The sequence below is a fragment of the Saccostrea cucullata genome, unplaced genomic scaffold (assembly GCF_032062105.1).
Source record: "Saccostrea cucullata isolate Sc308-1 unplaced genomic scaffold, CSIRO_AGI_Scuc_v1 ctg85, whole genome shotgun sequence".
NCBI lineage: Eukaryota > Metazoa > Mollusca > Bivalvia > Ostreida > Ostreidae > Saccostrea > Saccostrea cuccullata.
The window spans coordinates 159,850-186,880 of record NW_026929712.1 but is presented as its reverse complement, the minus strand read 5'-3'; the positions used below and the strand labels follow the sequence as shown (position 1 = coordinate 186,880).

At 34.2% G+C, this 27,031-nt stretch overlaps 1 protein-coding gene across 2 annotated transcripts; it reads left to right on the top strand.

Annotated features, from left to right (window-relative positions):
- The first annotated feature begins 1,843 nt into the window (after positions 1-1,843).
- Positions 1,844-21,612, top strand: LOC134281976 (importin-5-like). Of its 2 annotated transcripts, none has more exons than XM_062764416.1 (26): positions 1,844-1,960; positions 3,008-3,088; positions 3,203-3,395; positions 3,669-3,771; positions 4,010-4,211; positions 4,916-5,041; positions 5,381-5,501; positions 5,710-5,797; positions 5,957-6,063; positions 6,290-6,414; positions 6,600-6,689; positions 6,863-7,036; positions 7,326-7,544; positions 7,759-7,842; positions 8,063-8,195; positions 8,446-8,507; positions 8,627-8,783; positions 9,116-9,288; positions 12,159-12,270; positions 12,461-12,516; positions 14,439-14,561; positions 14,683-14,757; positions 17,085-17,229; positions 17,605-17,833; positions 18,823-18,964; positions 19,808-21,612. In XM_062764416.1, the coding sequence occupies exons 1-26, from the start codon at positions 1,880-1,882 to the stop codon at positions 19,892-19,894; spliced, it is 3,288 nt and encodes a 1,095-aa protein (XP_062620400.1). In that variant the 5' UTR covers positions 1,844-1,879; the 3' UTR covers positions 19,895-21,612. The 2 variants fall into 2 exon arrangements, with proteins under 2 accessions (XP_062620400.1, XP_062620401.1); XM_062764417.1 differs by having other exon boundaries at positions 6,600-6,693; positions 6,867-7,036.
- The last annotated feature ends 5,419 nt before the right edge of the window (positions 21,613-27,031 follow it).

Sequence of the window (27,031 nt, the reverse complement as noted above, 5' to 3'; positions counted from 1 at the left end):
TTAAATTATTTTTAATGCGTGTACTTGATGCAAAGTAGTTTAAATCTTTTTGAGTTTATATTTGAGAATGCATTACAAATTGTATTAATTTTGTGCTGTTAAGTAAAATGGACAGATATTTAAGACAAGTAACTTTTTTTCCGATGATCCATAAAGGAATTAGCCTAGTAATAGTTAGATCATATTAAGTAAGATTTTAGTGGTTAAGAAGGGGCGGAGGGAGCGAAGCGACCGAGCCCCCTTCTTAACCACTAAAATTTTACTTAATACGGATTGGCTAATTAGTCAGCTCGCGGAGTTACTGCATAGACATAAAATCTTAACAATTAAGTGAGCAACTTAATAGAAAATTTAGCAGCTGCTGATTGGATGAAAAAGCGGGTTAGGTTCTAATGTAAATAAATCCGTACATAGAGTAAATTTTCTCATCAGTTGTTTTAAGCATCATTAACAGCCTTGACATTATAAAGGAAGAAAATGCTACTAACTGCCTATAAACGGTAAATTTCGTATATAAAACAAATACTAGTACCATTGATATTCTTGTTTTCAGATTAAATTGTTTCCCTTTGTTTGACGAAACTAAGTTTTTCAAAAAATAACCTTCTATTCTATAAACTGTGTTTCTGGAGTTTGAACAACTTTAAAAATTATCTATCCCTTATTTGTACACATGACGTTAGATACATTTTTTATAGCATATTATTTTTGTTTTTCCTTAACATTTGTTCTTAACATGTAAATGTTTATATTTTAATGTGTTGGACTACTTCATTTTATTGCATCTATAAAGAAATACAGGTAGTATGTTAATTGGAGTTTCCCTTTAATAGGGCAGTTTCTTCAAATATTCCCAATTCAAATAAAACTTAACTTTATATTGCCTTACTAAAATGGAAATTTCATTTTTAAATTAAGTGAATTTTTTGTTTTGTTTTTGTTTTTATCCATTTTCAATATGGAAACATTTTGTTAGTTTACTTATTAAAAAATTGAAGCTGATACATGTACAGTGAAAACTAAATATTTGGGCCACCTTAATTCATATCCAAAAAATCCAAAAATTAAAAAAAAATTACCGAATGTCACAAATTAAATCCATAACATGTTGTCATTTGTATAATAAATATGTATGTAAATGTATGGGATATGATAATTTTGGTTATGATAATTATGGTCGTATATGTCGATATAAATTACTATGAAAAACATAGCTACTTTATGCCCCCCCCCCCCTCCCCCATCTCATGATCATGGGCTTTTTTGTAACCTTGACAAATATTTTTTCTCAGAACTTCTCTCATTAACTGAATAAAGTTTGGTTCAAACAGGTATGCGTGTTGTGTAAAAATATATACGTTAATTGATCCCTCGGATCCCCTTTAAATTCAGCCTTAGGTCTAAAAATGAAAATGTTTAATACATGTACTTGTGGACTTGATAATCCTGATAATGAAGGATCGAATCATTTTACTTTGAAATCATACATTTCGTATTTCGTAAGAAATAGTCCTCCGGGTTGAGAGGTTGTTTATTAATAAATAAATATTTCATTTAAATGATTATACGTATAAATATATTTAAATCAATTTTTTTTATTTTGACTGCTGAGTGCAAAAAATATCTGATAACACCTCCCCCCCCCCTTTCGCAGGTGCCCTCCCACTTATCATCTGTAATCGCCCTACTGTCATTTTAATATGTCTGAATAGCAGGGTTAGTGGCATAATTTTCCTTAAATGAATTAAAATTGATATATTGATATTCAATTTCTTTACAATTTTTTTTTATTACGGTGGAAGGGAAAGAACTTCTTTAAAAATAAGGCGGGAATAGCGGGGTTAAAGGTCATGCCATTTGTGTACCCTGTAAAGAGAAGATGGCCGACGATCAGATACAATTTGAAACTCTTTTGAACACCTTATTAAATCCAGAAAACGACATCAGAGTTAAAGCTGAGGTAATATATTATAATGATGTTTTGTTCGTTCACAGAAAAGACTGTATCGTGCATTTTTCACTCGCAACGACCTCATTCGCCATACCACGTGGAAATGAATGGAGACATGTCACATTCGGAGTGATACATTTTATTACGAAGAAAAGATAGCTCTTTGTATAATATACTGGAGTCAGATATATTGCTTATTTGACCTGTTTATAATAGAAGTTGACAGTTTTTAAATGAATGCAATGGGAATGATACTAAGTTGTGTTAAATGGCTCAATATTTCTACTTCCGGTCAGCACCCCCCTCTTTTCACAATCCCCTAGCATTGCTGAACATATGAATCATAGCGTTAATGTAATATATAAACAATTTATTATATTCTAGAGAGAAGTTTTGTGAAAGACAGTATGAGTTTGTGATGATAGTTTGCAGATATTGAATGGAAACACCTGTAATCTTTAGCAACTTACTGAATACTGATCAGAGGACATTTTTTAATGTCAATTGACAAAAAATATTTAGCCTTTTACGATAACTGTAGTACTACTCTTTTGCAGAGCAAAATATTTAAGTTTTGCGAAGTGTTCACCTCTTGACAATTATCAAAATAAGGTTAATGAAGTAACTGCTGTTACGGCATACCATTTTGTCAGTAAAGGTACGAAATCCGAGATTCATCTTACTCTGACCCATGCTTGTAAATTATGATGTGCTGTCTCCCCTGTATAGGGCTGTCACGGGTACCCGAAATGACCCGGAACCACGGAACAATTAATTTGGGTTGAGTTCGGTTCTGATTTACTGGAAGCCGGTTCGGTTCCAATTTGTACAATAGAGTAGGTTTTACCATAAAAATGGCCTCTAAAATGAAAGGCTCATTAGTATATTACCATTTAACACGGTAATAATGTGATTTGAATCATTTGGTTCAATTATTTTTCTAGTTAGGAAATTAAGAATTCATTAAATTTTGCTTACAAAATAAGCACAAAAGCAGGAACAGTCTTGTTTTTCATTGCTCGATTAAAATGTTGGATTGAAATTTTCTACTTTCAGGAAGCCTATGATGGTGTACCTACAGTCTCCAAATTACCCTTCCTTGTGACAGCCTTGAAAAACAAAAATTTATCTGTGGAGGTACTTCAATGCTAAAAGCTTTAAACATCCTCATTTAAGTTGATTAATTGAAATTAAAATCTAGGACAAGAAGTTTAATAAGTTCATGCATTGAGAAGGATATTTGATTTGCAGGTTAGGACTCTTGCTGCAGTGCTGTTAAGACGTTTATTTGCCAACAATTTCGAGGAGTTTTGGCCTCAGGTTCCTGTAGATATTCAAAATGCGGTCAAAGATCAGGTTCTTTTACTTATCCAAGAGGAGACTTCACCGCCTGTCCGTAAAAAAATCTGTGATGCCGTTGCAGAACTGGCCAGGAATCTTATTGGTATAATGATAATAATATATATCTATATTAATAATATAATTGGTGTAGTGTGTTATCTTGTTAAATTTGATGAAAAAACAATTCTTCTCCATTTTATACCATTTCTTTTTGTGTTACTTGCATCGATTTACAATTAAAATGAGTTTCTAACAGACAAAAGAGAGAGATGACGAAAAAAAGTATAGTTTTAACTTTTGTGCGGCATATTAAGCACATACTTTGTTTATTTTCTCTTCATGAGGCATTGTTTGATTTTATTTCTCTTGTGTACAGACGATGAAGACAATGTAACATGGCCAGAGGTTCTGAAGTACATGTTTGAGTGTGCTAATTCTGCTGACCCAGGTCTACGAAGTGGTGCTCTTCACATTTTTGGGTAGGAAATTTGAAGATTTTATCTACATTGTTTAGGTAGTTGTAGAGTTGTTAACTTGACTAAATTGCACCATGAATATTAGAATAGAAGTTTGATTTTATAAAATAAAAGTATTTGATACCATCAGATTTTTACAACTGAAGGTCGGTCTGTAAAATCAATGTTTTTTCCTGTGGTAGAAGTATTCCAAAAGTGTATTTATATTTCATTATACTATTACAATGTTTTGTTTTTCCAGTCAGGTCCCAGGGATATTTGGAAACCAACAGGCTCACTACTTGGATGTTATCAAACAGATGTTAACAAGGTGTTTAAATGACACAGGGAATTTCGAGGTGCAGTCGGAGGCCGTCCAAGCCATGACGGCTTTTCTCTCGACCAATGACAACTCTCCAAATCTCTTGGCAATGTTCAAAGACCTAATACCGCCCATGATTCAGGTAAAGGAAATGGACTTCATTATTTCAAAGAGGCATTCTGGGATTGAAATTAATGTGTAAAACAAGTTTTGATCAGGGATCGACACTAACTTTAAAACCATAGTTGTCAGCAGGGCTAGTAATTCCTAATTTCTACTAGCCTTGTTCATGTATTAGTTGCCCAGTAGCCGAAGGCTGCTGGCCGAATCGCGAAGCGACGAGGGGGGTAGGTGCGGGAGGGGGTTTCCCCCTCCTGCTGGTGGGGGTACGGGGGGCCTCCCCCGGAAAATTTTGAAAATAGAGATGCGAAATCCTGCATTCTGGCTGAATTTTGGGTGTAAATTATATGTCACTCTATGATTGTACCTAAGACATTTTTACTGTTCGAAAAATTCTATATTTATATCATTTAGGGTATTTTGAATCACCTCTAAAGTTTACATTTTCGACTTAAAAATTATAATTATGCTGATAAAACATATTTGAAAATAAATTTAACAATTATCAGGTATATTGTATGTAAATTATAATTATTTTCCTTGCTCTTAGTGAGTAATTGGTAAAATTTACTGTAGCCCTGCAGGGCAAGTTTAAAGACATGTTTGGTAGCCCGACCTCAATATTCAGTTGTCCCGGGCCAGCGGGCTAGCGTTAGTGTCGAACCCTGTTGATTGGTTGGAGTTTCTTTGAGGATAAGCCTCTGATTGAGCTGTTTATTTTGGCAGTTAATAAATGAGAGTGTGAGCTCTCAGGAAGATGATGCCCTGCTGAAATGCTTGATTGAACTGGCAGAAAATGTGCCAAAAGTTTTGAGATCTCATATGGAATCCATTTTCCCATTTTGTTTGAAGGTAAGTATGTACATTTAAAGACATTCAGTCTAAGTAAACAATATGTTTGGGGAAGACATTTGAATTTTGTGAAATACATGTAAATATTTGCTTATTAATGACATTTGTTACCCAGAATTGCAGCGGTTAATGTAGATCATGTATTGAGTGCAACAGGTTACCAATATTTAAATCAGAAATTATCTCGAGGTTTATTTATGATTAATCCAACTTTTCCACAGAATATTGCCCAAACTTTCTATTTCCAAGTGACCATTATATAATGAGCCACACTATTCATTATAAATAATCATGGCTTGAAACATAGATAAAATTGATGGATATTTGTGCTCTCTTTAGATTGTTTCGGATTGTAATTTGGAGGATTCCTGGAGACAGCTAGGGTTAGAGGTCATTGTTACCTTGTCAGAGACGGCACCAGCAATGGTGCGAAAAAATGCCAAGTTTATGCCACTTCTAGGTTTGTACTTGATAAGTCCATACATTGTTTTTACTGCATTATTGAACATTGAACACTCCCATATAAAATATAGCCATTTGAAGTGGGCAAATGGAAAAATTTCTTCCATTGGCTAATAGAACATGTTATTTTGATATCCAATAATAAGTCATGTCTGCATGAAAAGCTTCCTACAAAGATCTGTAAAATTCCCGATTTCTTGCTGCAGTGCCCCAGGTGCTGGCCATGATGGTGGACTTAGAGGAGGAACCTGATTGGTCAGTCCAGGACGAGCCAGATGAAGACGACACAGACAGGTGGGTACAGCTGTACTTAAAAGTATGCCTGGTAAATTATAGATAAGAGTTCAATATTAGTTGATAAGAGTTTTAACATGAATGAGAATCCTTAGCAGGAAGTTTAGGAAACTTCTGCTAAGTACAGATGAAGTTTGTAAATCTTGCTTTGTTTTGTAGCAATGCTATAGCAGCAGAGAGTGCCTTGGATCGGTTAGCTTGTGCTCTAGGAGGAAAGACCATGCTGCCTCATATCTTGTCCAATGTCCCTCAGATGTTACAAAACAGTAAGTTTATTACACACAGGTGCACTAAAGAATAAATATTTTGATTTGATTTACACTAACAAGTGTTGTAGGTGCTAAATTATTAGTAACTTTATGGTTAAATTTCGAGATACACTGTACTGTAGAAAGAAGCTATGGATTATGAATCCTTGCAATTGCAATGGATTTATTAGGGGAAAAAATAAATATTTTGAAGAAACTTCACACTTTGAATTGCATGTTATAGATGACTGGCGCTACAGACATGCAGCGCTAATGGCCATCTCAGCTTGTGGCGAGGGCTGTCATCAACAGATGGAAACCATGCTGGGAAACGTGTTAGAAGCTATAATGCCATTCCTCAAAGATCCAGTAAGACTTTAAAGCAGTGTCTACATATTTATACACGATAGACACAAACCTTCGATAGCAGGCTGTACTATTAATTGTCAAGTTGTATTGAGAGAATTACATGAAAAAGTTTTATTTGCCATAGTCTATTTGTAGTATGTGCACTTAATTCAGAAAAAAGTCATGAAATATTTTGATCATTGTAGCACCCAAGGGTTAGATATGCAGCTTGTAATGCCCTAGGACAGCTGTGTACAGATTTTGGTCCTGTCTTTCAAAAGAAGTTCCATGACAAGGCAAGTTCTGTACAAAGAATTCATATTTTTAATGTTAAAGGGGGGATTAGTTATGAGAAAGTCACGAAATATTAATGAATTCAATGTTTTTAAGAAATGAGCTTTAGGTATCTCTTTCTGTTAAAAGTTAGCAATTGGAATTTGAAGCTTATGGTTAATATCCAAATTTTCAGTTAGTTCCTAGTTTGCTACAAGTGCTGGATGACAATGCGAATCCTCGCGTTCAGGCCCATGGTGCTGCCGCCCTGGTAAACTTCAGTGAGGAGTGCCCTAAAGCTATCCTGTCACAGTATCTAGATGTTATCATTCTTAAATTGGAAGAAGTGCTCAACAGCAAATTCAAAGAGGTGAGAATGCAGCTGAACTCGATTTAATGAAATGGATTTTGCTTGACAACAATTGACATCTTTTACATTGCAAATCAGAAAGGAAAATTTTCTCACATACCCCTTTATGATCCATTGAAAATTTTCTGTTATGATGCAATTAACTAATTCTAAACTAAATATTCTGCTAGCTCAAGTTGGCCAATAATCTTGGTGATCATTATTGCACAAGGAGAAAAAAATTTAGAGTATTTGTATTATTTAAGTGTTGCCTTCTGAGGGAATTCAGTTATGTTCACTTTTATTTCAGCTTATGGAAAAAGGAACAAAGATGGTTTTAGAGCAGATAGTGACTACCTTGGCGTCGGTAGCGGACACGGCCGAGGAGAAATTCACATCTCACTACGACAGGTTCATGCCCTGTCTGAAGTACATTGTACAGAATGCTGTCCAGCCAGAGTTACGGTTACTGAGGGGGAAAACCATCGAGTGTATTAGTCTGATTGGATTGGCTGTTGGTAAAGAAAAGGTGGGCAGATTTCTCTGTCACATGAACACCTCCCTCCCAATTCCTCAAAAAAGGAAATTCCTCCATATTAATAGCAAGTTTGAAAAAAAAATCCATGCATGATACATGTACTTGCATCTTTTGAATGTTAGGGAAAAATGAAGGCACTGTCAATCTATACTTAACTTCCATTAAAGGTTCCATAAAATAAATATTACATTTTTTTTTCCTTCAGTTTATACAAGATTGCAGTGATGTCATGCAACTGCTTCTAAAACATCAAACAACCCAAGAGGAAATGGCTGATGATGACCCCCAGGTGAGTTAGCAAAGACATTGTGATAAAATAAAAAGCACAACTGTATCTGTATGATCATTTTGAATTTTGCAATGGAGAAAACTGCAGTTTAAATACATATTTATTTAAATAAGCCAAGGAACTGGATATTTGCCAAAATATGAAAAATAAGTTGGTATTACAGTACAGTCTAACTTTGTTTTTTTCCAACTTGACAAAACCCAGTTCTGTGTACATTCAGCTTTCATACATGATCTCGGCCTGGGCCAGAATGTGTAAAATCATGGGAAAGGAATTTCAGCAGTACCTACCTATTGTCATGGGTCCTGTTCTCAAAGCAGCATCACTCAAACCAGAAGTGGCCTTATTAGACAGTAAGAGTTACATTGTACTCTGTCATTAAAATGAGAAATGTAAACATTGAACATGATTTGTTAACTTGTGAGGGAAGAAAAAGGAAAGTACAAAATAATTTTTTGAATTAAGTCAGACATTTATTCTTTAGATGAAATCTTCAATGGTCAAAATTTGAATGAGTGACTTACAAAATGTCTGTTTCTGTATTTACATATACCTTCATGTTTGTATAAATGTACGAAAGTAAAATAAATTGGTTTTCTGCAGGTGAAGAAATTAAAGACATGGAAAGTGATACGGAGTGGCAGTTTGTGACTGTCGGTGATCAGGTATTTCTGTTATTGTCATTATCTACCCCTGGTATTTACAACCAGTATCAATCTGGATTTATTTCCCTTTACCTGATTTAAACTGCAGATACAGCTTTTGACTTGATTTTGGTTTGCAGCAAAGTTTTGGGATTCGAACCGCTGGTCTGGAAGAAAAGGCCACCGCCTGTCAGATGTTGGTTTGTTATGCTAGGGAGTTAAAGGAAGGTTTTGCCGAATATGCAGAGGAGGTTGTCAAAATCATGGTCCCATTACTCAAATTTTACTTCCATGATGGTAAGTTGTACTCTGTATGTATTCAGTATTGTCAGATATCAGTTTCTCTACTACATGTATATAAGCATGAATTCAATCATTTTGCCATAAGCTGTAAAATCAAATATCTTCATGGGGACACTTCTTTGTGGTATGAAGGAAAAAAAAATAGGTTCATGAAGATTTTATTTTGTGGCTAAAGAATTCTAGAGTATTTATGTATATGACATTTTACTTTTCATGGAGGACAAGAATCTGGGTGTGCTTTAAATACCTGGAAAACAATGTAAAACTCCCATGAATATTAGTATCCTAATTTCTGAGAGTTAATTCAGTTTATGCTCCTAAAACAGATATAAGAATTGCTGCATCAGAGAGTTTGCCCTACTTGATTGAATGTGCCAAGATCAAAGGTGATCAGTATGTTGCTGAGATGTGGCAGTTCATTTGTCCCAGTTTGCTGAAAGCCATTGAAATAGAACCAGAAAATACTGTGTTACCAGAGCATATGAACTCCCTTGCCAAGGTAAAATCTACTTTTCCTTTTCCTAAAATCTAATTTTAATTAGATTGTCATTTTAGATGCCTCTTATTTACAAAAGAATGAATCGTTTAAACGTCCACATTTGGCCCCCTGATAATTTACAAAAAATAAGTTTAAAGATTTTCTACATATTTTTGTGTCAATCTTTTCATCAAACATTGTAGTTTATTAATTTCATTTTCAAGTTTCACTTACTTGCACTGTAATTGGGTATTTCTCTAATTAATATAGCAAGGGTACGTTGTTTACATCGATTTCCCATAGACTTTAGGCCACACCCCCATTTTGAAAGCCCAATTTTTATATGAGCGCATAGATGTTTCAAGTTGTAGTAAATAGGGTCAATGTAAAGAGTTAAACTTGTCATTTTAATTCATGAAAGAAATTGAAACAGATGCGCTCACATGTTATTTTCCAAAAAGGTGCAAAATCACGGGTACCTGTCCCTATAGTAAAGACACCTTGTTTACAAATTTCAACCCGCATTTGACCTCATGAATAACAAAGCATTAAACACATGACTCAGATCTATTCACTTTCATGCTTTGAGCAGATCAATGCGACATCGTGTCCAGTGTTGCGAACTATCGATGGTCAAATCCTTTTCAAATGGGTAATTAGAATTTAAAGTACCCTGGGATAAAATTTTTTAAAACGGTATATTTTAGACTTGTAAAAATTTTTGATTTACTTCTTATTTCAGTCAAATTGTTTGATTTTTTTCGGCATTTATCAAATGAATATATTTTGGAGGCTTGTAGCACAAAGCTTGCACTTACTGCTTGTATCTCATTGATACAGAAAAAATTTGAAAAAAAAATGCTGAGGGTTAATATTATCAATTTGTCTTTCTTCCTATGTACACATGTACATCACATCAGCGTTACCATCATTGATTCTTGAAAGATATAAAAATAAAATTACGATCGTTATTTGAAAAAATACCAATTTATCATATCTTTAGAAAATAAACCGTTTGTTACAAATGCGTAATTCCAATTAAAGAAACATTACGGAAAAGAAATTGAAGTGTGAGGAATTAAAAAGAATTATATATCTGATGAAACACACTGCACAAAATGCACCCCTACATGTAATTTAATAGGGGGAAACTCCGGGTTTCATCTGGCGACACTATAAATGTTATAACTTTTTACATCGGTACAAAATCTAACAACAATTCAAGGTTTAAATATAAGTATTAGTATGTAACAAAAAATCGAGTGAAAAAGGACGTAATCTTTTTTTTTATTTGAAATGGTTTATTGTTTATCTCACTAGAGGACGAGATTTTTTTTTTAACAATGCAATCTGTTAAAAGTACAGAATACTGAGGTTTTTTTTCTTTATCAAAAAATATTGATGTAACAACATTTTCACACAAATTTACTTTTTCATACATATTGAAGTTTTATACATTCGGAAATGTAAAAAATACGCAAAATTATAATATGTACGGGATATGAAAAATTATTCATTGTGCATGTAATAAGCTTTAATTATAATTTCAAGGAATTTGCCTTATTTTATAAGATAAAGTCATATAAATGATATACCTGTTGATTTACGAATGTGATTTGACATTTTGTGTGTATTTATATATAAATAGTTTGACGAATTTCTAATAAATAATTTCAAATATAATCTATTTTTAGCATTTCACAATTTTTTGCCTGCTAATTGTAAAAAAAGCATATAATATGTGTTGTTTTTAATACACTAAAAATTAAGGCAAGGTGTCACTTCATCATAAAACGTGAACACTTTTAAAAATTTCACACAAAGACTTTTCGTATGCCCCGCCTTCTCATTCAAATTATAGTATAGGCCTATATAAAATTGTATGGGTAATGGCGATTATTATATTGAAAATTCTTCACTTTATTCTCTTTCACATACATTGTATATTTAATTCATATTTCAAAAAATTATTTATCTTAAAAATACTTAGGATTTTCTAAACATTGTGTGTATTATTATATAAAAAATTGAAATTTTCTGCAATCTTAGAATTTTCATGAAATAATTTTTAAACTGATTTTTTTGTTTTTGTTTTGACATTTTTACAGAATCGCTTGGTAGAATGTCAAACAATTAAGAAAAAGGAATTTGATATTTTTTTAGTGCATTAAAACCTCCCAATGCTGAAAACGAAATTGTCTTCTGTATTTCAAGAGATCTTACACAATAAAAGACATAAATTTTTGTACACACTCAATTTTAAAATTCTAAAAGAATTTCAAACCTAAAGAACTTAATTTAGCCTAACATTTGATTTTTCATTTGAGAAATTCCTAAAGAACTTAATTTTAAACATTTAGTACTATGGTCTTAAATATATTGGCCTAGATATAGATATTTTGTCTTTTACATTGAAAAGAGCACTTTTGTGTATTTGTCGCAAATCAATTTCAGAGATCGAAAATTATATAAAACATATCTTTCCGAAGGAACCATGCTTTATGTCTAGATAATGGACATATATGTCATCAAGCGCATGTGTTACAACAGCAGCACAGTTTTGTAACATGCTGATTAATTTTACTTTTCAGCCATTGAACAAGTATCGATTAATCAAACTCCAGAAAATGATGCGCACTCAAGGGAAGCTACTTAGATCATGGAAAATTCCAGTTGCGATAAAATCTATGGATTTCATTGTAGAGCTGTGCAAAATCCTAATTGACATGGCATTAAAATAGCCGGCAAAATTTCTCGTACAGGCGGTTAATTTTGCCGGTTGCCGGCTCTTATTGAAAACACTGATGTCTTACAACCAAGCATGAATTGTCACAATCACTTGGTAGACATGTCAGAACCCAGATTAATAATTCATGTTGTATATTTTTCAGTGCATTGAAAAGCTAGGCAGGGGCTGCTTATCTGCAGAAAACTTACAGCTTCTGGTCCAGCTGATGGAGAAACAATTAGTAGCACACTTCAAAAGACAGGAAGAAAGACATGGTCAGTAACTTAATTTTAAACCTTAAAAACTTAATTTCAAACCTAAAGAACTTAATTTAAACCTAAAGAACTTAATTTTAAACCTAAAGAACAAGTCTAACTTTTATTACATGTAATTGGGTAAGATGTTTCAACTTGTCTTTTATACTTTGTTAAGTCATTGTAAAAGAGCGGTTTTGTGTATTTGTAGAAAAACGGAGAGATGAAGATTATGATGAAGACGTAGAGGAGACTTTGTTAGATGAGGTAAGTGGAAAGACAAACTGTTCACAGGCTGCACAGTCATTTGTAACATGCTGATTAATTTTACTTTTCAGCCATTGAACAAGTAACATTCATATTAAGGCCAGGAGAATGATGTATATTTTTGCATACATTTGAAGGCTTGTCCTTGTGAAACTTCCCCATTTGCTAGATAGTATCTGACTTCTGGCCTTAATGTGTACATTGTAGATTACCGCGATAATGGGTATGCCATGTAGAGATGGCATGTGCATTAAAATGAGACGATCATTTCATTTACATACATGTTAATAACGTCTGAGTGCCTCTCCATTCCTTAAAGTAAAGGAGGCGAGACCCAGATGCTAAAACTCCACTGTTTTTTAAAAATGCTCAAATACAGTATGTTTTAATAAGTATGCATTTCTATAGGATAAATCACAGCCAAAAAGTATTGTAAAATTCTTTAAATCCCCAATCGACATCCCCTTCAGTGCTTAAGTGTGATGAGTGCCCAAGTACAATTTAGAGGGTACGGGGATCAATATTCTGGGTTGTCAGAAGCCATACTTTTTCCTATGAAAATAGAGCTAACATTATAAAATTTCCTCAGTTCTAACAACCTTAGCATTGATACAAGTGTGATGGGAAGAACATGTTCATAGTATAAATTCTACATTCTCAATAGGATTTGCAATTCTCCATTTCCAAAAATGATGGAGCACTCACATCATAGTTGATTTTAATTCAGTATAAATTTCAGAAGAATGATGTATACTTTTGCATACTTTTGAAGGCTTGGCCTCATGAAACTTCCCCATTTGCTAGATAGTATCTGACTTCTGATAAACATTTAACCATTAATGAGGGCCTTATAAAGCCTAGAAGTGATACAAAACTCGGTATATGTTGGTTACAATGTGAATTCAACAGTTTCTTATTTATCCACTCTGCTATGATCTATGTTGAATGCAATGTAAATTTAGGTGTTACAAAAATCTACGTGTATGTTTAAGAGAATTTCCAAAATAATGGATCTATATATTTTTTATGAGGTGCAATAAAGGAAAAGTATTGAATTGAATACACATTCAAATTTCATATGCACTAGTACTGAATGTTGAAGGAGAAGAGCATACTTGACTAGAAAAAGATATTCTTAAATTTAGAGAGATGTTCAGAAGAAACTTGAGGGATGATGATTTTTCAATTGCGCATTGAAAAAAAATAATAATCATGAAAAGATGTAAAGCGATGCATTCTGACCTTAAGTTTCTTTCTGGTAGAAGGAAAAATGTAAAGCTTTGGATATATGGTAGTAAACAGTTGCATTAGAAATTTATGTGTTGATTCTCTTTTAAAAACTTCAATCAGTAACAGATAGTTAAATACATGTTATTGCAGTGAATCTTGACCTGCAATATAAGGACAAAGTCAACAGATAGCGTTACATGTAAATGTAGTTGTATGTGCATCTCGTACATTGTAAAAATCACAAACTTTGATAATGCCTAACTTAATATTCTCTCTGAAAGCAATGTGTGCAAAACTAATGCAGCAGTCCCTAATCTGAATCGGATCCAGCAGGAGACATGAATTAGACATCAATCACTTTCCAGTGGATACTGATTATCTTTTGTACTCCATTTGCAGTTTTAGTTGGTCATGCATTGATAAAAAGAAAGTGATGTGTAACTATTGCACATTAAATATTGAATGCAAGTACCTGAATTTAAGGGTCAGTTTATTTATGCTTTAACAAAAAAACCCAAGACATGATGACTATCAATTGCGCATTGAAAAATGCAAATGCATGAAAAAAAATTTGTAAGCGATATTTTCTGACCTTGGGCTCCTCAAGAGTGTTTAAATTATAGATCAAAAAGTACACCCATGTTTTGTTTGTGTGCCTAAGCTTCATTCACCAGTTTTGTTTTATGTCTTAGGATGATGAAGATGTGTACATTTTGAGTAAGATTTCGGACACCATCCATGCCTTATTTGGAACACATAAAGAAGAATTCCTGCCAGTCTTTGAACAACTGCTCCATCATTTTGTCAAGTTACTGGTAAGTTTAAGTGTACAATCAAACAATGAATTAATCAATAAAATAAGCTATTTTGTATCCACTTTAAGAAAGATCAATTTGATTAGTGAACATGATTGTGACAAGGTTGTAACTGTTACAGGCTGCTGATCGGCCGTGGCCAGACAAACAGTGGGGACTCTGTATCTGGGATGATGTGATAGAGCACTGCGGAGGAGTAAGTAACCCCCAACACTGAAATGAAATAGTTCTGTATGACGTGTCTCTATATTGTTATTTCATTGAGAAGTGTCGAATTTATTATTTAGAATATATATCTGCTGTAGACATACTTTTTTCTGCATGTGATTTCTGCTGAGTACCTAGTCACATTTGTAGCATGGAAATAAGTCACAGCATCTTAAAGGACATACCGTATAATCCCTATTAACCGCCCCGGGCGCTAAGAAAATTGCAAAAAGGGGGCGGTTATTTTGGTATTCTCTTTATGATATTTAATGTCATATGTTAACTTCAAAAAATCTTTTAAAAAAAATAAATACAAGGAACAACTAAAATAATGTCTAACTTTACTTAAAGTGAAGATAATCCACCCAAATTATGCTAAATTATTCATTTTCCACCGAGATATTGGATAATAGACAGGTTTCATTTTCACTTTCTTCAATTCTTTGATACCAATCTTTTTTATTTTAATCACTGTACAGGGGGCCCTTATTTCGTGACAATTGAAAAAGACCTAAGGGGGCGCGTATAGGGGCAGGGGCGGTTAATAGGGATTATACGGTATAAAGGCAATTCAAGAAATTGGTGTAATTTTTATGTGCCCAGATCAATAGATCCAGGGCATATATTGTTTTTGTCCTGTCTGTTTGTCTGTTTATCTGTTTGTCTGTTGTCAACTTTAACCTTCACCATAACTAAAGAATAGTGTTGGCAACAGGTACCCGGTTAACCGTCGAACGATGCGAGTATCAGTTAGTAAAACTGCTATTCGGTTACACGGATAAAAATCTTATATAGTAAAATCTTATATAGTAAATAACAAATAAATAAAATGTTAATTTCTTTGAAAGAAGTATATATAAACATCTAATATTTTCTTTACCGTTAGACTTGATGATCTAGTGTTTCACTAATACGATTGATTTGTTTTGATTAGTTTTCACAGTTAATTGAAAGCTTCAATTGCCAGTAGGTTGTAGAAGTTTTGAAGACCTGGGTTATAATTACCTCATTAAATAATTTAATACGATGCCGCCAAAGACAGATATAGCTTTGAAGTATTTTAAAAGAACATCTGAATACCTGTAAAATGTCATTTATGTGAATTGGAGTTATTGTGTGCGTTTGTGACTTCAAATTTTTAAACAGTTATTCTCCTCGTTCGTTACATATATCGAGGTCTAAAAGTAAAAGGTGATGAATGCCATTGCAAAAAAGTAGGGATTTGCGATTTTATCGATATACCGGTATATCGCGATTTTTATTGCATGATAAGTATCGTGATACAGAGACCTAAATACCGGTCTTTAGGTACATATTATAAAGTCCAGAAATTATTCATTTATTTGTTCAATCTTTCAAATTACAATTACAGAAAGTCTAAAAAAAAAAAAACATTGTAAAAGAACGGCATCTTACCTTCCAACATGATTAATTTTATGTGCATAAAAATGAAATTTTGTTTTTCTAGCATATTTTAAAGAAAAACACTGACTATTTATTTAAAATCATTGTAAAAATTGCTTGCAAAAATATCATGATATTATCGTGATATTTTGAGAAAAAATTGTGATATATCGCGATACGAAATTTTTGGCGATACCCATCCCTACAAAAAAGCGTGAAACAGCAATATTTATTTTTCTTCTGATTTGATTAATTACAATATCAAAATTCTTTCAAGATAGTGCGTGCGTGTGTGTCTTTGATTTATAAATGAAGTTCATTCACAATATATTGTGTTTTATTACTACCGATGAGTAAAGGATGCGATAAATGATATACATAAATAAATCATCCGAGTAACCGTGTACTCGATCGGAAGATTGAGCGAGTAACCGGTTACTAAAAATTGTCCGATTTGCCAACACTACTAAAGAACCATAAGAGATAGAGACTTCATATTTGGTATGAATACTGCACTAATAAAGTTCTCTCTAATGACATCAAGGTCAATGACCTTGTGACCTTGACTGTGACCTATATACTAAAAATAGCTTCAATTTTTTGCCATAACTTTTGAACCATAAGATATAGGGACTTCATATTTGGTATGCATACTCCACTAATAAATTTCTGTCAAATGACAACAAGTTCATTGACCTTGTGACCATGACCTATATGCTAAAAATAGCTTTGTTGCCCTCGGGCACATAGTGTTTCATAAACACATCTTGTTTACTTGTTTCTTGAGCAGAAACTCTCATTCAGCTGAATTATAACCCCATAGAAAATATATGTTTGCAACGGTGCCTTTTATCATGATCCGTATATGTATTTTTAGCAGAGCTTAATTAATGTGAATAATTGTATTTTCAGCATTCTGTAAAGTATCAGGAGTACTTTTTAAAGAGCATGCTAGAGTATGTCTGCGACAAACAGCCCGAGGTTAGGCAGGCTGCCGCATACGGTGTCGGCGTCATGGCCCAGTTTGGAACGGAAGCGTATGCAGCTACATGTGCAGGTAATGACATCAGCTGTTGACAAGGTTTGGGAAAAATAATGTTCCTTGATAAATTTGTAGGTCATCAGTCACTCAATCCAGTTTTAAAATTCATGGTCAACAGTTCAGACCCAATGGTGGGGCTAAATTAGACATACATTGAAAACATGATTATCTGCAAGCCTTGAACAGATTTATAAAATCTGGCTATCAAATTTGGCTAGAGCGCATTTGATAATTGATAGTAAAGAATTTTATCTTCGAAAAATTCTGTTCACTTTCATCTTAACACGTTGAAGATAAATTTAGTAAAGCATCATAAAAAATATTTGTATGTCATTTATTTTAGTAGACTTTATAGATTTCGTAAGAGTAAATAGTCCTTTTCATATACAGAGACCTTGCCATTACTTGTGAAGGTGATACAGGACCCGGAATCTCGGTCTGTAGAAAACATCAACCCTACAGAGAATGCCATAGCAGCTGTAACAAAGATCTGTAAATACAACAGCAGCCAGATCAATCTGAACGAGGTCCTACCTGTCTGGTTCAGCTGGCTTCCTGTGTGGGAGGATGAAGACGAGGCTGTACATACGTACAATTATCTGTGTGATCTGATCGAGGCGTAAGTTACGTACAATTATCTCTGTGATCTGATCGAGGCATAAGTTACGTACAATTATCTCTGTGATCTGATCGAGGCGTAAGTTACAAACAATTATCTCTGTGATTTGATCGAGGCGTAAGTCTACAGACAATTATCTCTGTGATCTGATCGAGGCGTAAGTTACAAACAATTATCTCTGTGATTTGATCGAGGCGTAAGTCTACAGACAATTATCTCTGTGATCTGATCGAGGCGTAAGTTACAAACAATTATCTCTGTGATTTGATCGAGGCGTAAGTCTATGTACAATTATCTCTGTGATCTGATCGAGGCGTAAAGTACAAACAATTATCTCTGTGATTTGATCAAGACCTAAGTTTCCTACATACAATTATCTCTGTGATCTGATCAAGACCTAAGTTTCCTACATACAATTATCTCTGTGATCTGATCGAGGTGTAAGTTACTTACAATTATCTCTGTGATCTGATCCAGGCGCAAGTTATGTACAATTTTCTCTGTGATCGAGGCTTAAGTCTATGTACAATTATCTCTGTGATTTGATCGAGGCGTAAGACTATGTATGGTAATCTCTGTGATTGAGGCGTGAGTTACATACAAAAGTAGTAGGTTGGTGAGGCTAGTCAAGTTTGTGAAGAATGTTCAGACAATATTCTTGATTTGATTTTTTGAATTACCTGAAAATGTGATTTAGTGTGGAATTATGCTTTGCTACAAAGGTTAAGTTTGTCATAAATATTAATTATCCAACCAAACTACTTCAGAAGATATATTCCTATTTCTTTTTAAGGTAAATTTAATCCTGCAAAGAGATTATTTTGAATTATTTGGCTTTCAAATTGTTTTCAGAAGTGTGAATTCTGTGGCTCTTCACTACAAACTTAAAATTGACAAAGTTTGTTTTCTGTCTAGAAACTAATTTTAGAAAATTTTGTGGCTTTTCATTTCAACTTGAATAGTCAATGCTTTTTTTTTGCTATTTTTAGAAACCACCCCTTAATATTAGGAGCTAACAATGAGAACCTGCCACGTATAATCAGCATTATTGGGGAGGCACTGAGTCGAGAAGCTGTGAGTTCAGAAGATGACTGTTATCCTCGTATGTTGAACATTGTACGACAAGTACAGGTGAGGGCAATATTCAGTGTAAAGTAATGAACATTGTACGACAAGTACAGGTGAAGGCAAAATTTAGTGTAAAGTAATGAGCATTGTGAGACAAGTACGGGTTAGGGCAATATTTAGTGTATAGGAATGAACATTGTACGACAAGTACAGGTGAGGGCAATATTTAGTGTAAAGTAATGAGCATTGTACGACAAGTACTGATGAGGGCAATATTTAGTTTAAAGTAATGAACATTGTACGACAAGTACAGGTGAGGGCAAAATTTAGTGTAAAGTAATGAGCATTGTGAGACAAGTACGGGTTATGGCAATATTTAGTGTATAGGAATGAACATTGTGAGACAAGTACAGGTGAGGGCAATATTTAGTATAAAGTATGAACGTAGTGAGACAAGTACAGGTGAGGGCAATATTTAGTGTAAAGTATGAACGTAGTGAGACAAGTACAGGTGAGGGCAATATTTAGTGTAAAGGAATGAGCATTGTGAGACAAGTACGGGTTAGGGCAATATTTAGTGTATATGAATGAACATTGTACGACAAGTACAGATGAGGGCAATATTTAGTATAAAGGAATAAACATTGTAACAGGGGAGAACAGTATTCATTATAGAAAAAAGATAAAACATGATGAAAGCCTCTGAAAGCATTTATAAGGAGAGGAAAGTGTTGTGGTCATTCTGATAGCAGCAGATAACTACAACTCATTTATCTCTGTTTCCTATGAAATTCACTTTGAGTAGTTGATTTTACACGAGAGAGATATATGTCTATTTTAAAAAGAAGGTTGGAGAGGGGGGAGGCTTGTTTGAATACCTTAGTTTCAATTTTCTGTACGTTGCAGGGAAACCAGGACATGTTCCAGGCCTGTATACAACAGTTATCAGAGGAACAGAAGGAAGCATTATCTCAAGCTTTATCCAAGGGCTGACCTCCTACAAACTAGTCGCTATACCAGACATTTTATCTTAGTGGTGTGTGGCAAAACAGGGACAGACATTGTGATCTAGCTTGGATGAACTGCTTAGCTTTTACCATTGCTGAAGACCAGGGCTTTCATAAACTATCGGGATTCAATCCTACAAACTTTATATTCTGTGCAATTGTTACCAATGCTGTGAATGAGTGTGAGTGTATAGACTGATAGAATGTGACCTTTTTCAAAACCAGAAGTTTCTGAGTACATACTGCTTCCTTCACAGTTAGGTACACCTCCTCCCCCCCCCTCCCCCAATTACCCCCTTTACTGAGCCTGACAAACTAGAGGGGAGGAAAATTTGCACTCCTAGACTTTTGTTATTACTAGATTTGTAGACATAATGAGATTCTAGACTTAGATACACTGTCATGCAGTTTGACATCAGTCAACATTCTGTTCATGTTTGTGGAAGTTTTAATTCTTAGAATTTCAATTGCTGGAGCTGCAAGAGTGTGAAGGTGGAGATTATTTCCTTACAGAAGTGTGAAGCTTCATGATAAATAGGACTATAATAATTACATTATAATTTTATTTCTTAAATGCTAGAAAAGGTTGTTATATTTTATGAAATAAATGAATTTGCATTGTAAATATATACAAAATTTATATAATGTAATATTTTGAAAATTTACTTTATATTGCCCCATTCCCCCGAAAGCACTTCATCTGTTTCTCTACAAAAAAATCATTATCATTCCAGAGATTGATTTTAATTAGAAGATTATGCTATTGTGCTAGGATGAACATGTATATCATTTGGAACCGATTTGTTGCCTTTGTTAAATGCTTATGTTGTTTTGGATTGTTTTAAGAATATCCTTGTGAAAATACAATTGTTATACTCTCAGTTGAACTTCAGTAGCCTCAATCATTCATGTCTCTAATACCACGGATATGTCAAAGTGTGTTGTAATCCCAACCACTTCTTTTTTCTATGAAAATTATCACCAGTATCTGGAATTTTTCAGGCTTATTGTACTTTTACCTTGCAGTTTGTTAAAAAAAATCTTTTATTCTCAGTAAATACAGTGTACCTTTCTCCATTTTATTTCATATAAAAAACATCTACCGCAGTATATTTTTGGGTGGAAATTCATACTCTTTTATACTGTATTGTAGTAGTTATAATTTCTGTCATATTCTAAATCTGTCATATTCCAAATAGGTTTTATTAAATTTTTTTTTTAAACAAGTATACAAAAAAAATTGCTACATTGGAGCCTCATTTATCCGGACGCTTTGGTCCTAGTCAATTTGTCTGGATATGTGAAGCGTCCGGATATCTGAATTACCAGTTAAACAAGAACAGATAACATTCAAAAATTCTGTTCTGAGGAAAAGTCGTTCGGATACTGAAGCATCCGGATATCTGGCGTCCAGATATCTGAGGGTCCACTGTAATTGCTTTACCATTTTGAAATGTGCACTACCTTCTAGTACTTTCATAACTTTTGCTTAATGTTTTAAAATGTGTAGCCATTTGTGAAAACTTAAAATTTACTAATTTCCCAGAGATTTCTTATTGAGAAACTAGCTTTTGATTACCTGGTATTTCACTGGCATTCACTTGACACTAGGAGTTGCAGTATGTGAAAATGGCAGAAAATGTTAACATATGAATTATATACTGTTATGATGATATGCAACTTATTAAAAATTCTATAAAACCACAGGCTTCATTCTGTTATCAAAGGTCACTGTATGAGAATGAGGGGAAACTGACTTCAAACATGAAAACTGTAATTAAGAAATTGCGGTGAAATATAATATTAGGTGACAATTAAATAGGGGATTTGTTTGGTTACGTTAGCCTGCCTAACTGCACAAGGTTGAAAGTTGAGATCTGTAGAAGCTTATTGCTTTAATCCAAGTAAATGATTTTGGAGAAATCCTGTTACTAGTGGTAGCTATAATTTTTATGCCCTTTGTGATTGAAGTTAGCATATAGTTTTTGGTCTGTCTGTCTGTTGACCAGTGCTGGAGTTGGACCCAATAGATCCTAACAGATACCAGATTATGGAATGAGGTCCTCTTTACTCTCCAAGATCAGGGTGATGAGAATGAATCCCCTTTCCCAGCACAGGCTAGTGCTAGTGAATTGTTGAACACAAGCACACAGCAAGTATAAGGGAAGGATAAGAAAAATTGGCAGCTACCTTCTGGTCAGTTTGTTGGCAGAATTGTATCAGAAATTGATGTGCTGAAATGATGTGCTGCAGAATGAACATGACTTCTTGGCATGAAGTACAGCTCTAATGAAAATGACACATGACCAATGACAAGTACCAAGAAGTCAAAGGCATGGAAGAAGGGGTTTTCATGTATTTGGTGTAAGTGTGAGAGTACAACTCCTTCCACTTCAGTGTTGCTTGCCAAATCCACACAAGCTCCAGGCAAGCACCCACAAGACGGGTGCGAACAACAACTAATAGATAGCTTGCACTACTTTCATGACCTTGGCTTGTCAAAATGATAAGCAGGTAAATGAATGATAATTTTATAAAATTGAATATTTTTAAAAAGAATTTCAGCAATAAATGTGTTCAAAACGTATCTTATATAATTGTCTCTTGCTTCAGGATGATGTTGAGGACTTGCTTTCCCAGCACAGACTAGTGCTAATGATTCTAACTGATGAGCACTTGACAGGTACTAGGAAACCAAAAGTCACTCTTAATATCAGGTAAGTCTCTTGTTTGGGGGTCTGTGGTAAATATGTCTCCTCTTCCAGCACAGACTAGTGCTAATGACCAAATGCACACCAGCACACAGCAAGTACCAGGGGATGATTGGGGAAATTCACATAAGCATTTGGCTGTTATCTTGTGTCTTTATCATACAACCCAAAATAAAGTAATGTGATGCAGAAAGGAGAGAGAAAGCCAACAGTACTTTGTTTCTCTGAAATTTTACATTTGCAGTGTAGAGTTGCAGAGAGGACCTGGTTTCCCAGCACAGGCTAGTGCTAATGATAGTGTCGCATGAGCACATAACAGGTACCAGGAAACCAAAAGTCCACAAAGAATATTAGGTAAGCTTCTTGTTTTGGGTTGTTAGTGTCTCCTCTCCCAGCACAGACTAGTGCTAGTGACCAAATGCACACCAGCACACAGCAAGTACCAGGAAAGGATGACAAATGCACATTTTGTAACAAGTATTGGCAGTCTTTTCGATGGACCGTACTCCTATTTAATCAAAGTGTGGTGCTAATTGGATTGGGTTGATTCTTTTGTGATGGAAAGAGAATTTAATGGAATTGAAGAAGATATCTTACAACTCAAATTATGTCACCTGCCAAGAAATGTCAGAAAATGGTAAGATTTTGGGATAACAAGGACAGTCCATACAATTTAAACATAAGAAATACATTAATGTGTTTAATTAACGAATTGATGCATTACTAACAAGCATCAGTTATAGCTATGGGAACATGGTTTCCCAGCACATGCTAGTGCTTATGCACATAACCCATGAGCACTTAGCAGGTACCAAGAAACCATAAATTTCCCCTGAATATAATTTTGATTCTGTTGTTCATAAAGATTCTGATAATAAGAATAATCTCCTCTCCTAGCACAGGCTAGTGCTAGTGCAGAGATGCACACCAGCACATAGCAAGTACAAGGGAAGGACAGTGCAAATGTCAGGAGCTACCTGTAGAGGTTGTTCAGTGCAGAAGTACTTCAGAATGAATCTCATACAGAGTTGCATATAGTACAAGTTTTCCAGTTCAGGTTTAATGGTTACGGCTTGTTATCTAGGGGTTTATGATGACAAACATCCTCTCCCAGCACAGACTAGTGCTAGTGACCAGATACACACCAGCACACAGCAAGTACTAGGGAAGAATTCCGAAATGACAGAAATGAAGGTGAAGGCTGCAGGTGTTTTCTTGGAAGAGTATACCACATTCACACGGTAGAAAACACATTTGGTTTTCCAGCACAGGCTAGTGCTAATGAATATAACCCATGAGCACTTAGCAGGTACCAGAAAACTAAGGTTTTTAAGGATTGAGATAAATACTTTCAGAGCTGATTGTTGAGGATAAATGTCCTAGGCATGGGAATTTATTCAACAGCTCCAGCAAATACAAGGAATATGACAGCTAGATCACTTAACCTTGAAGTTTCTGTTTTCACGTATGTTCTGTTTGTAAATCATTAAATCTTATATGGAGAGTTGTAGAAAGGACTTGGTTTTCCCAGCACAGGCTAGTGCTAATAATTATTTCTCATTAGCATGTAACAGGTACCAGGAAATCAAAAGTCTATTAAAATTCAGGTCAAATACCTTCACATCCCGATCATTATATACCATTCCACTTTTCTCTTTAATGTGTTTTATAAGAATGTAACTCCTCTCCCAGCACAGGCTAGTGCTAGTGACCAGATGCACACCAGCACATAACAAGTACAAGGAAAGGATTGGGAAATAAGCAGAAACCACAGCTATTAATTTCTATGAAAGTTGTACTCAGCATTTTGTTTCACAAATGGTGTTGTAGGGGAAAAAAATGATTTCCCAGCACAGGCTAGTGCTTATGCCTTTGACTCATGAGAACATAACATGTACCAGGAAACCAAGATTTTCAGAAGTAAAAGAAGAATGTCTCAGAATGAAGCTGCTGTGACTGTGTTGTCCCAGCACAAACTGGTGCTAGTAGTTAGATGTACACCAGCAATGCATATAAATTAATATTGAATTGCAGAAAGGACTTAGTTTCCCAGCACAGGCTAGTGCTAATAATTGTTACTCATTAACACGTAACAAGGACCAGGAAACCAAAAATCCAAAGAGAATGAGATGAGGTAATCTGAAGAAACATGAACTTTCGTGTCTCTTGTGTGATGAGAATGAAACTCCTGTCCCAGCACAGGCTAGTGCTAGTGACCAGATGCACACCAGCACACAGCAAGTACAAGGAAAGGATTGGGAAAGAAGCAGAAACCACAGCTATTTTAAATTTCTGTGAAAGTAGTTGGCATAATGTATCACAAATGGTGTGATAGAAAAAAATGATTTCCCAGCACAGGCTAGTGCTTATGCCTATGACTCATGAGAATATAACCTGTACCAGGAAACCAAGATTTTCAGGGAAAAAAAGAGGAATGAGAATGAGATGTATTCTTGAGAGAATGAAGCCTTCTTTCCCAGCACAGACTAGTGCTAGTAACTAGTTGCACACCAGCACATAAAATGTACAAGGAGAGTATTTCAAAGTAAATTTGCAGGTGCTTACAATCCTGAGAGATGGACTGCACTCCCATCTCAGCACAGGCTAGTGCTAGTACACAACAAAGACAAGCACAGAACATGAACTGAGATGCTGGTAGAGCAATAAAATTATAATGGTTCTGTGGTCTGAATCTGTCTTCTTAGTGGGTCTTGGAAGTTAACTATCTTTAGAGAGAGAGTGAATGCTATAAATGAAAGTTTTAATTGTCACTAACTAAAATTTATTAATTAACAAGAAAGCAAAGATTGAGTTGACATAAATAATAAATGATTATATGTTATAATGTTTCACATTAAAAATTTTTTTCTCTATTTGGGAAAAAAAAATTATGCACAAAACACCCTTGAATTTATAAACTTCCAGATGATTGATTTAAATGCACAGTAATTTATTTAGAAAAAAAATCCACTGTAACTCCTCTATCTTTCATCCAGGGTGGTAACAAGGACCTGGTTTCCCAGCACAGGCTAGTGCTAATGATTACCTCCCATAAGCACACAGCAGGTACCAGGAAACCAAAGATCCATACAGAACAAGGTAAGAAACTTACATTGAATTTGTAATCAATCAAATGATGAGTATGCAACTCCCCTTTCCTAGCACAGGCTAGTGCTAATGATCAAGTGCATACCAGCACATAGCAAGTACAGGGGAAGGAGAAAGAAATTTTATCTCCGCACAAACTGATCCTTATACCTAGTGCACAATCAAAACTAGCACAGAGTAGGAGCTAGAGTGATGTTACAGCAATATTATTAGATGTCTTCTGACATGACTCCAAAGCAATACATAATTTGAAAGATATTATATTGGATTGGTAGACAGGTAAACCATTTGTTAAGTAATGTAGTTGATGAATTCTAACCATGCAAGAGTATTAAAGAGTAACAACTTAGAATTGCTGCATAAACATAAAAACAAATTTTGTACTCACCTTATGCATTCAGTTTCCTTATTAATGAAATAAAAGCTGTTTTCATACACATGTTTTCAAACAAAACTCATGGAGTTATTTAAAAGTTAAAAAAAATATCCATCACAATTTGTATGTTTGTTGAAAATTTTAAAAAGGTAGAAATATAAAGAACACTTTCAGTGTTAGTCTTAAAATGAATGAAGTAATTCTGCTGAAATGTTGATAGAGAGTTGGATTTATATGTTTGTTAGGTGTCATTTGTTGACTTCTGGGCTGAGTAGACCCTGAGTGATAATTGTGATGACACCAGGAGTTACTTGTGTACTGAACTTGTCAAAACAATAATTAGACAGTGGCAATACTCTACTGTTTATACACAGACACCTGCTAGTTAACAGTCCTAGACTAATTACACAGATGTCACTGAAATCAATTATCTAATGTTTTTATTTTTTATGTTTAGATAAAAACAAACAAATATCCAGTACTACCTGGCTGGATTGTAAATAGAAAGTTAATAATTATTTTGATTAAATCAGAATGTTGAAGATGTAAATTTAATATAGTACAATATTTAATTTGTGTTCCACAATTAAATTGAGGATGTTGAAACCAATATTTTTTTTTTGTTTGTTTGTAAATTCATAGAAAATATTCATTATATTTTAATTATGATATTAAAAAAAAAATCAAAGATTTCTTCATATAATTTGATAATTATCAACTATTGCACGACTTTGCAACAATCCACCCCTTAATTTCCCCATTTAAATAAGGAGACATTAAATATTAAAAGGAACTTACCTTGAAAATGTAACAATTCAAGTGAGATTGTCAATCCAGTTCAAAAGTAAAAAAGTGTAGTAAAAAATAGAGAACTCTAGAGTTTCAGCTCTTAGTTATGAATTCCTTGATATATTCTCTGGTTCTCTTC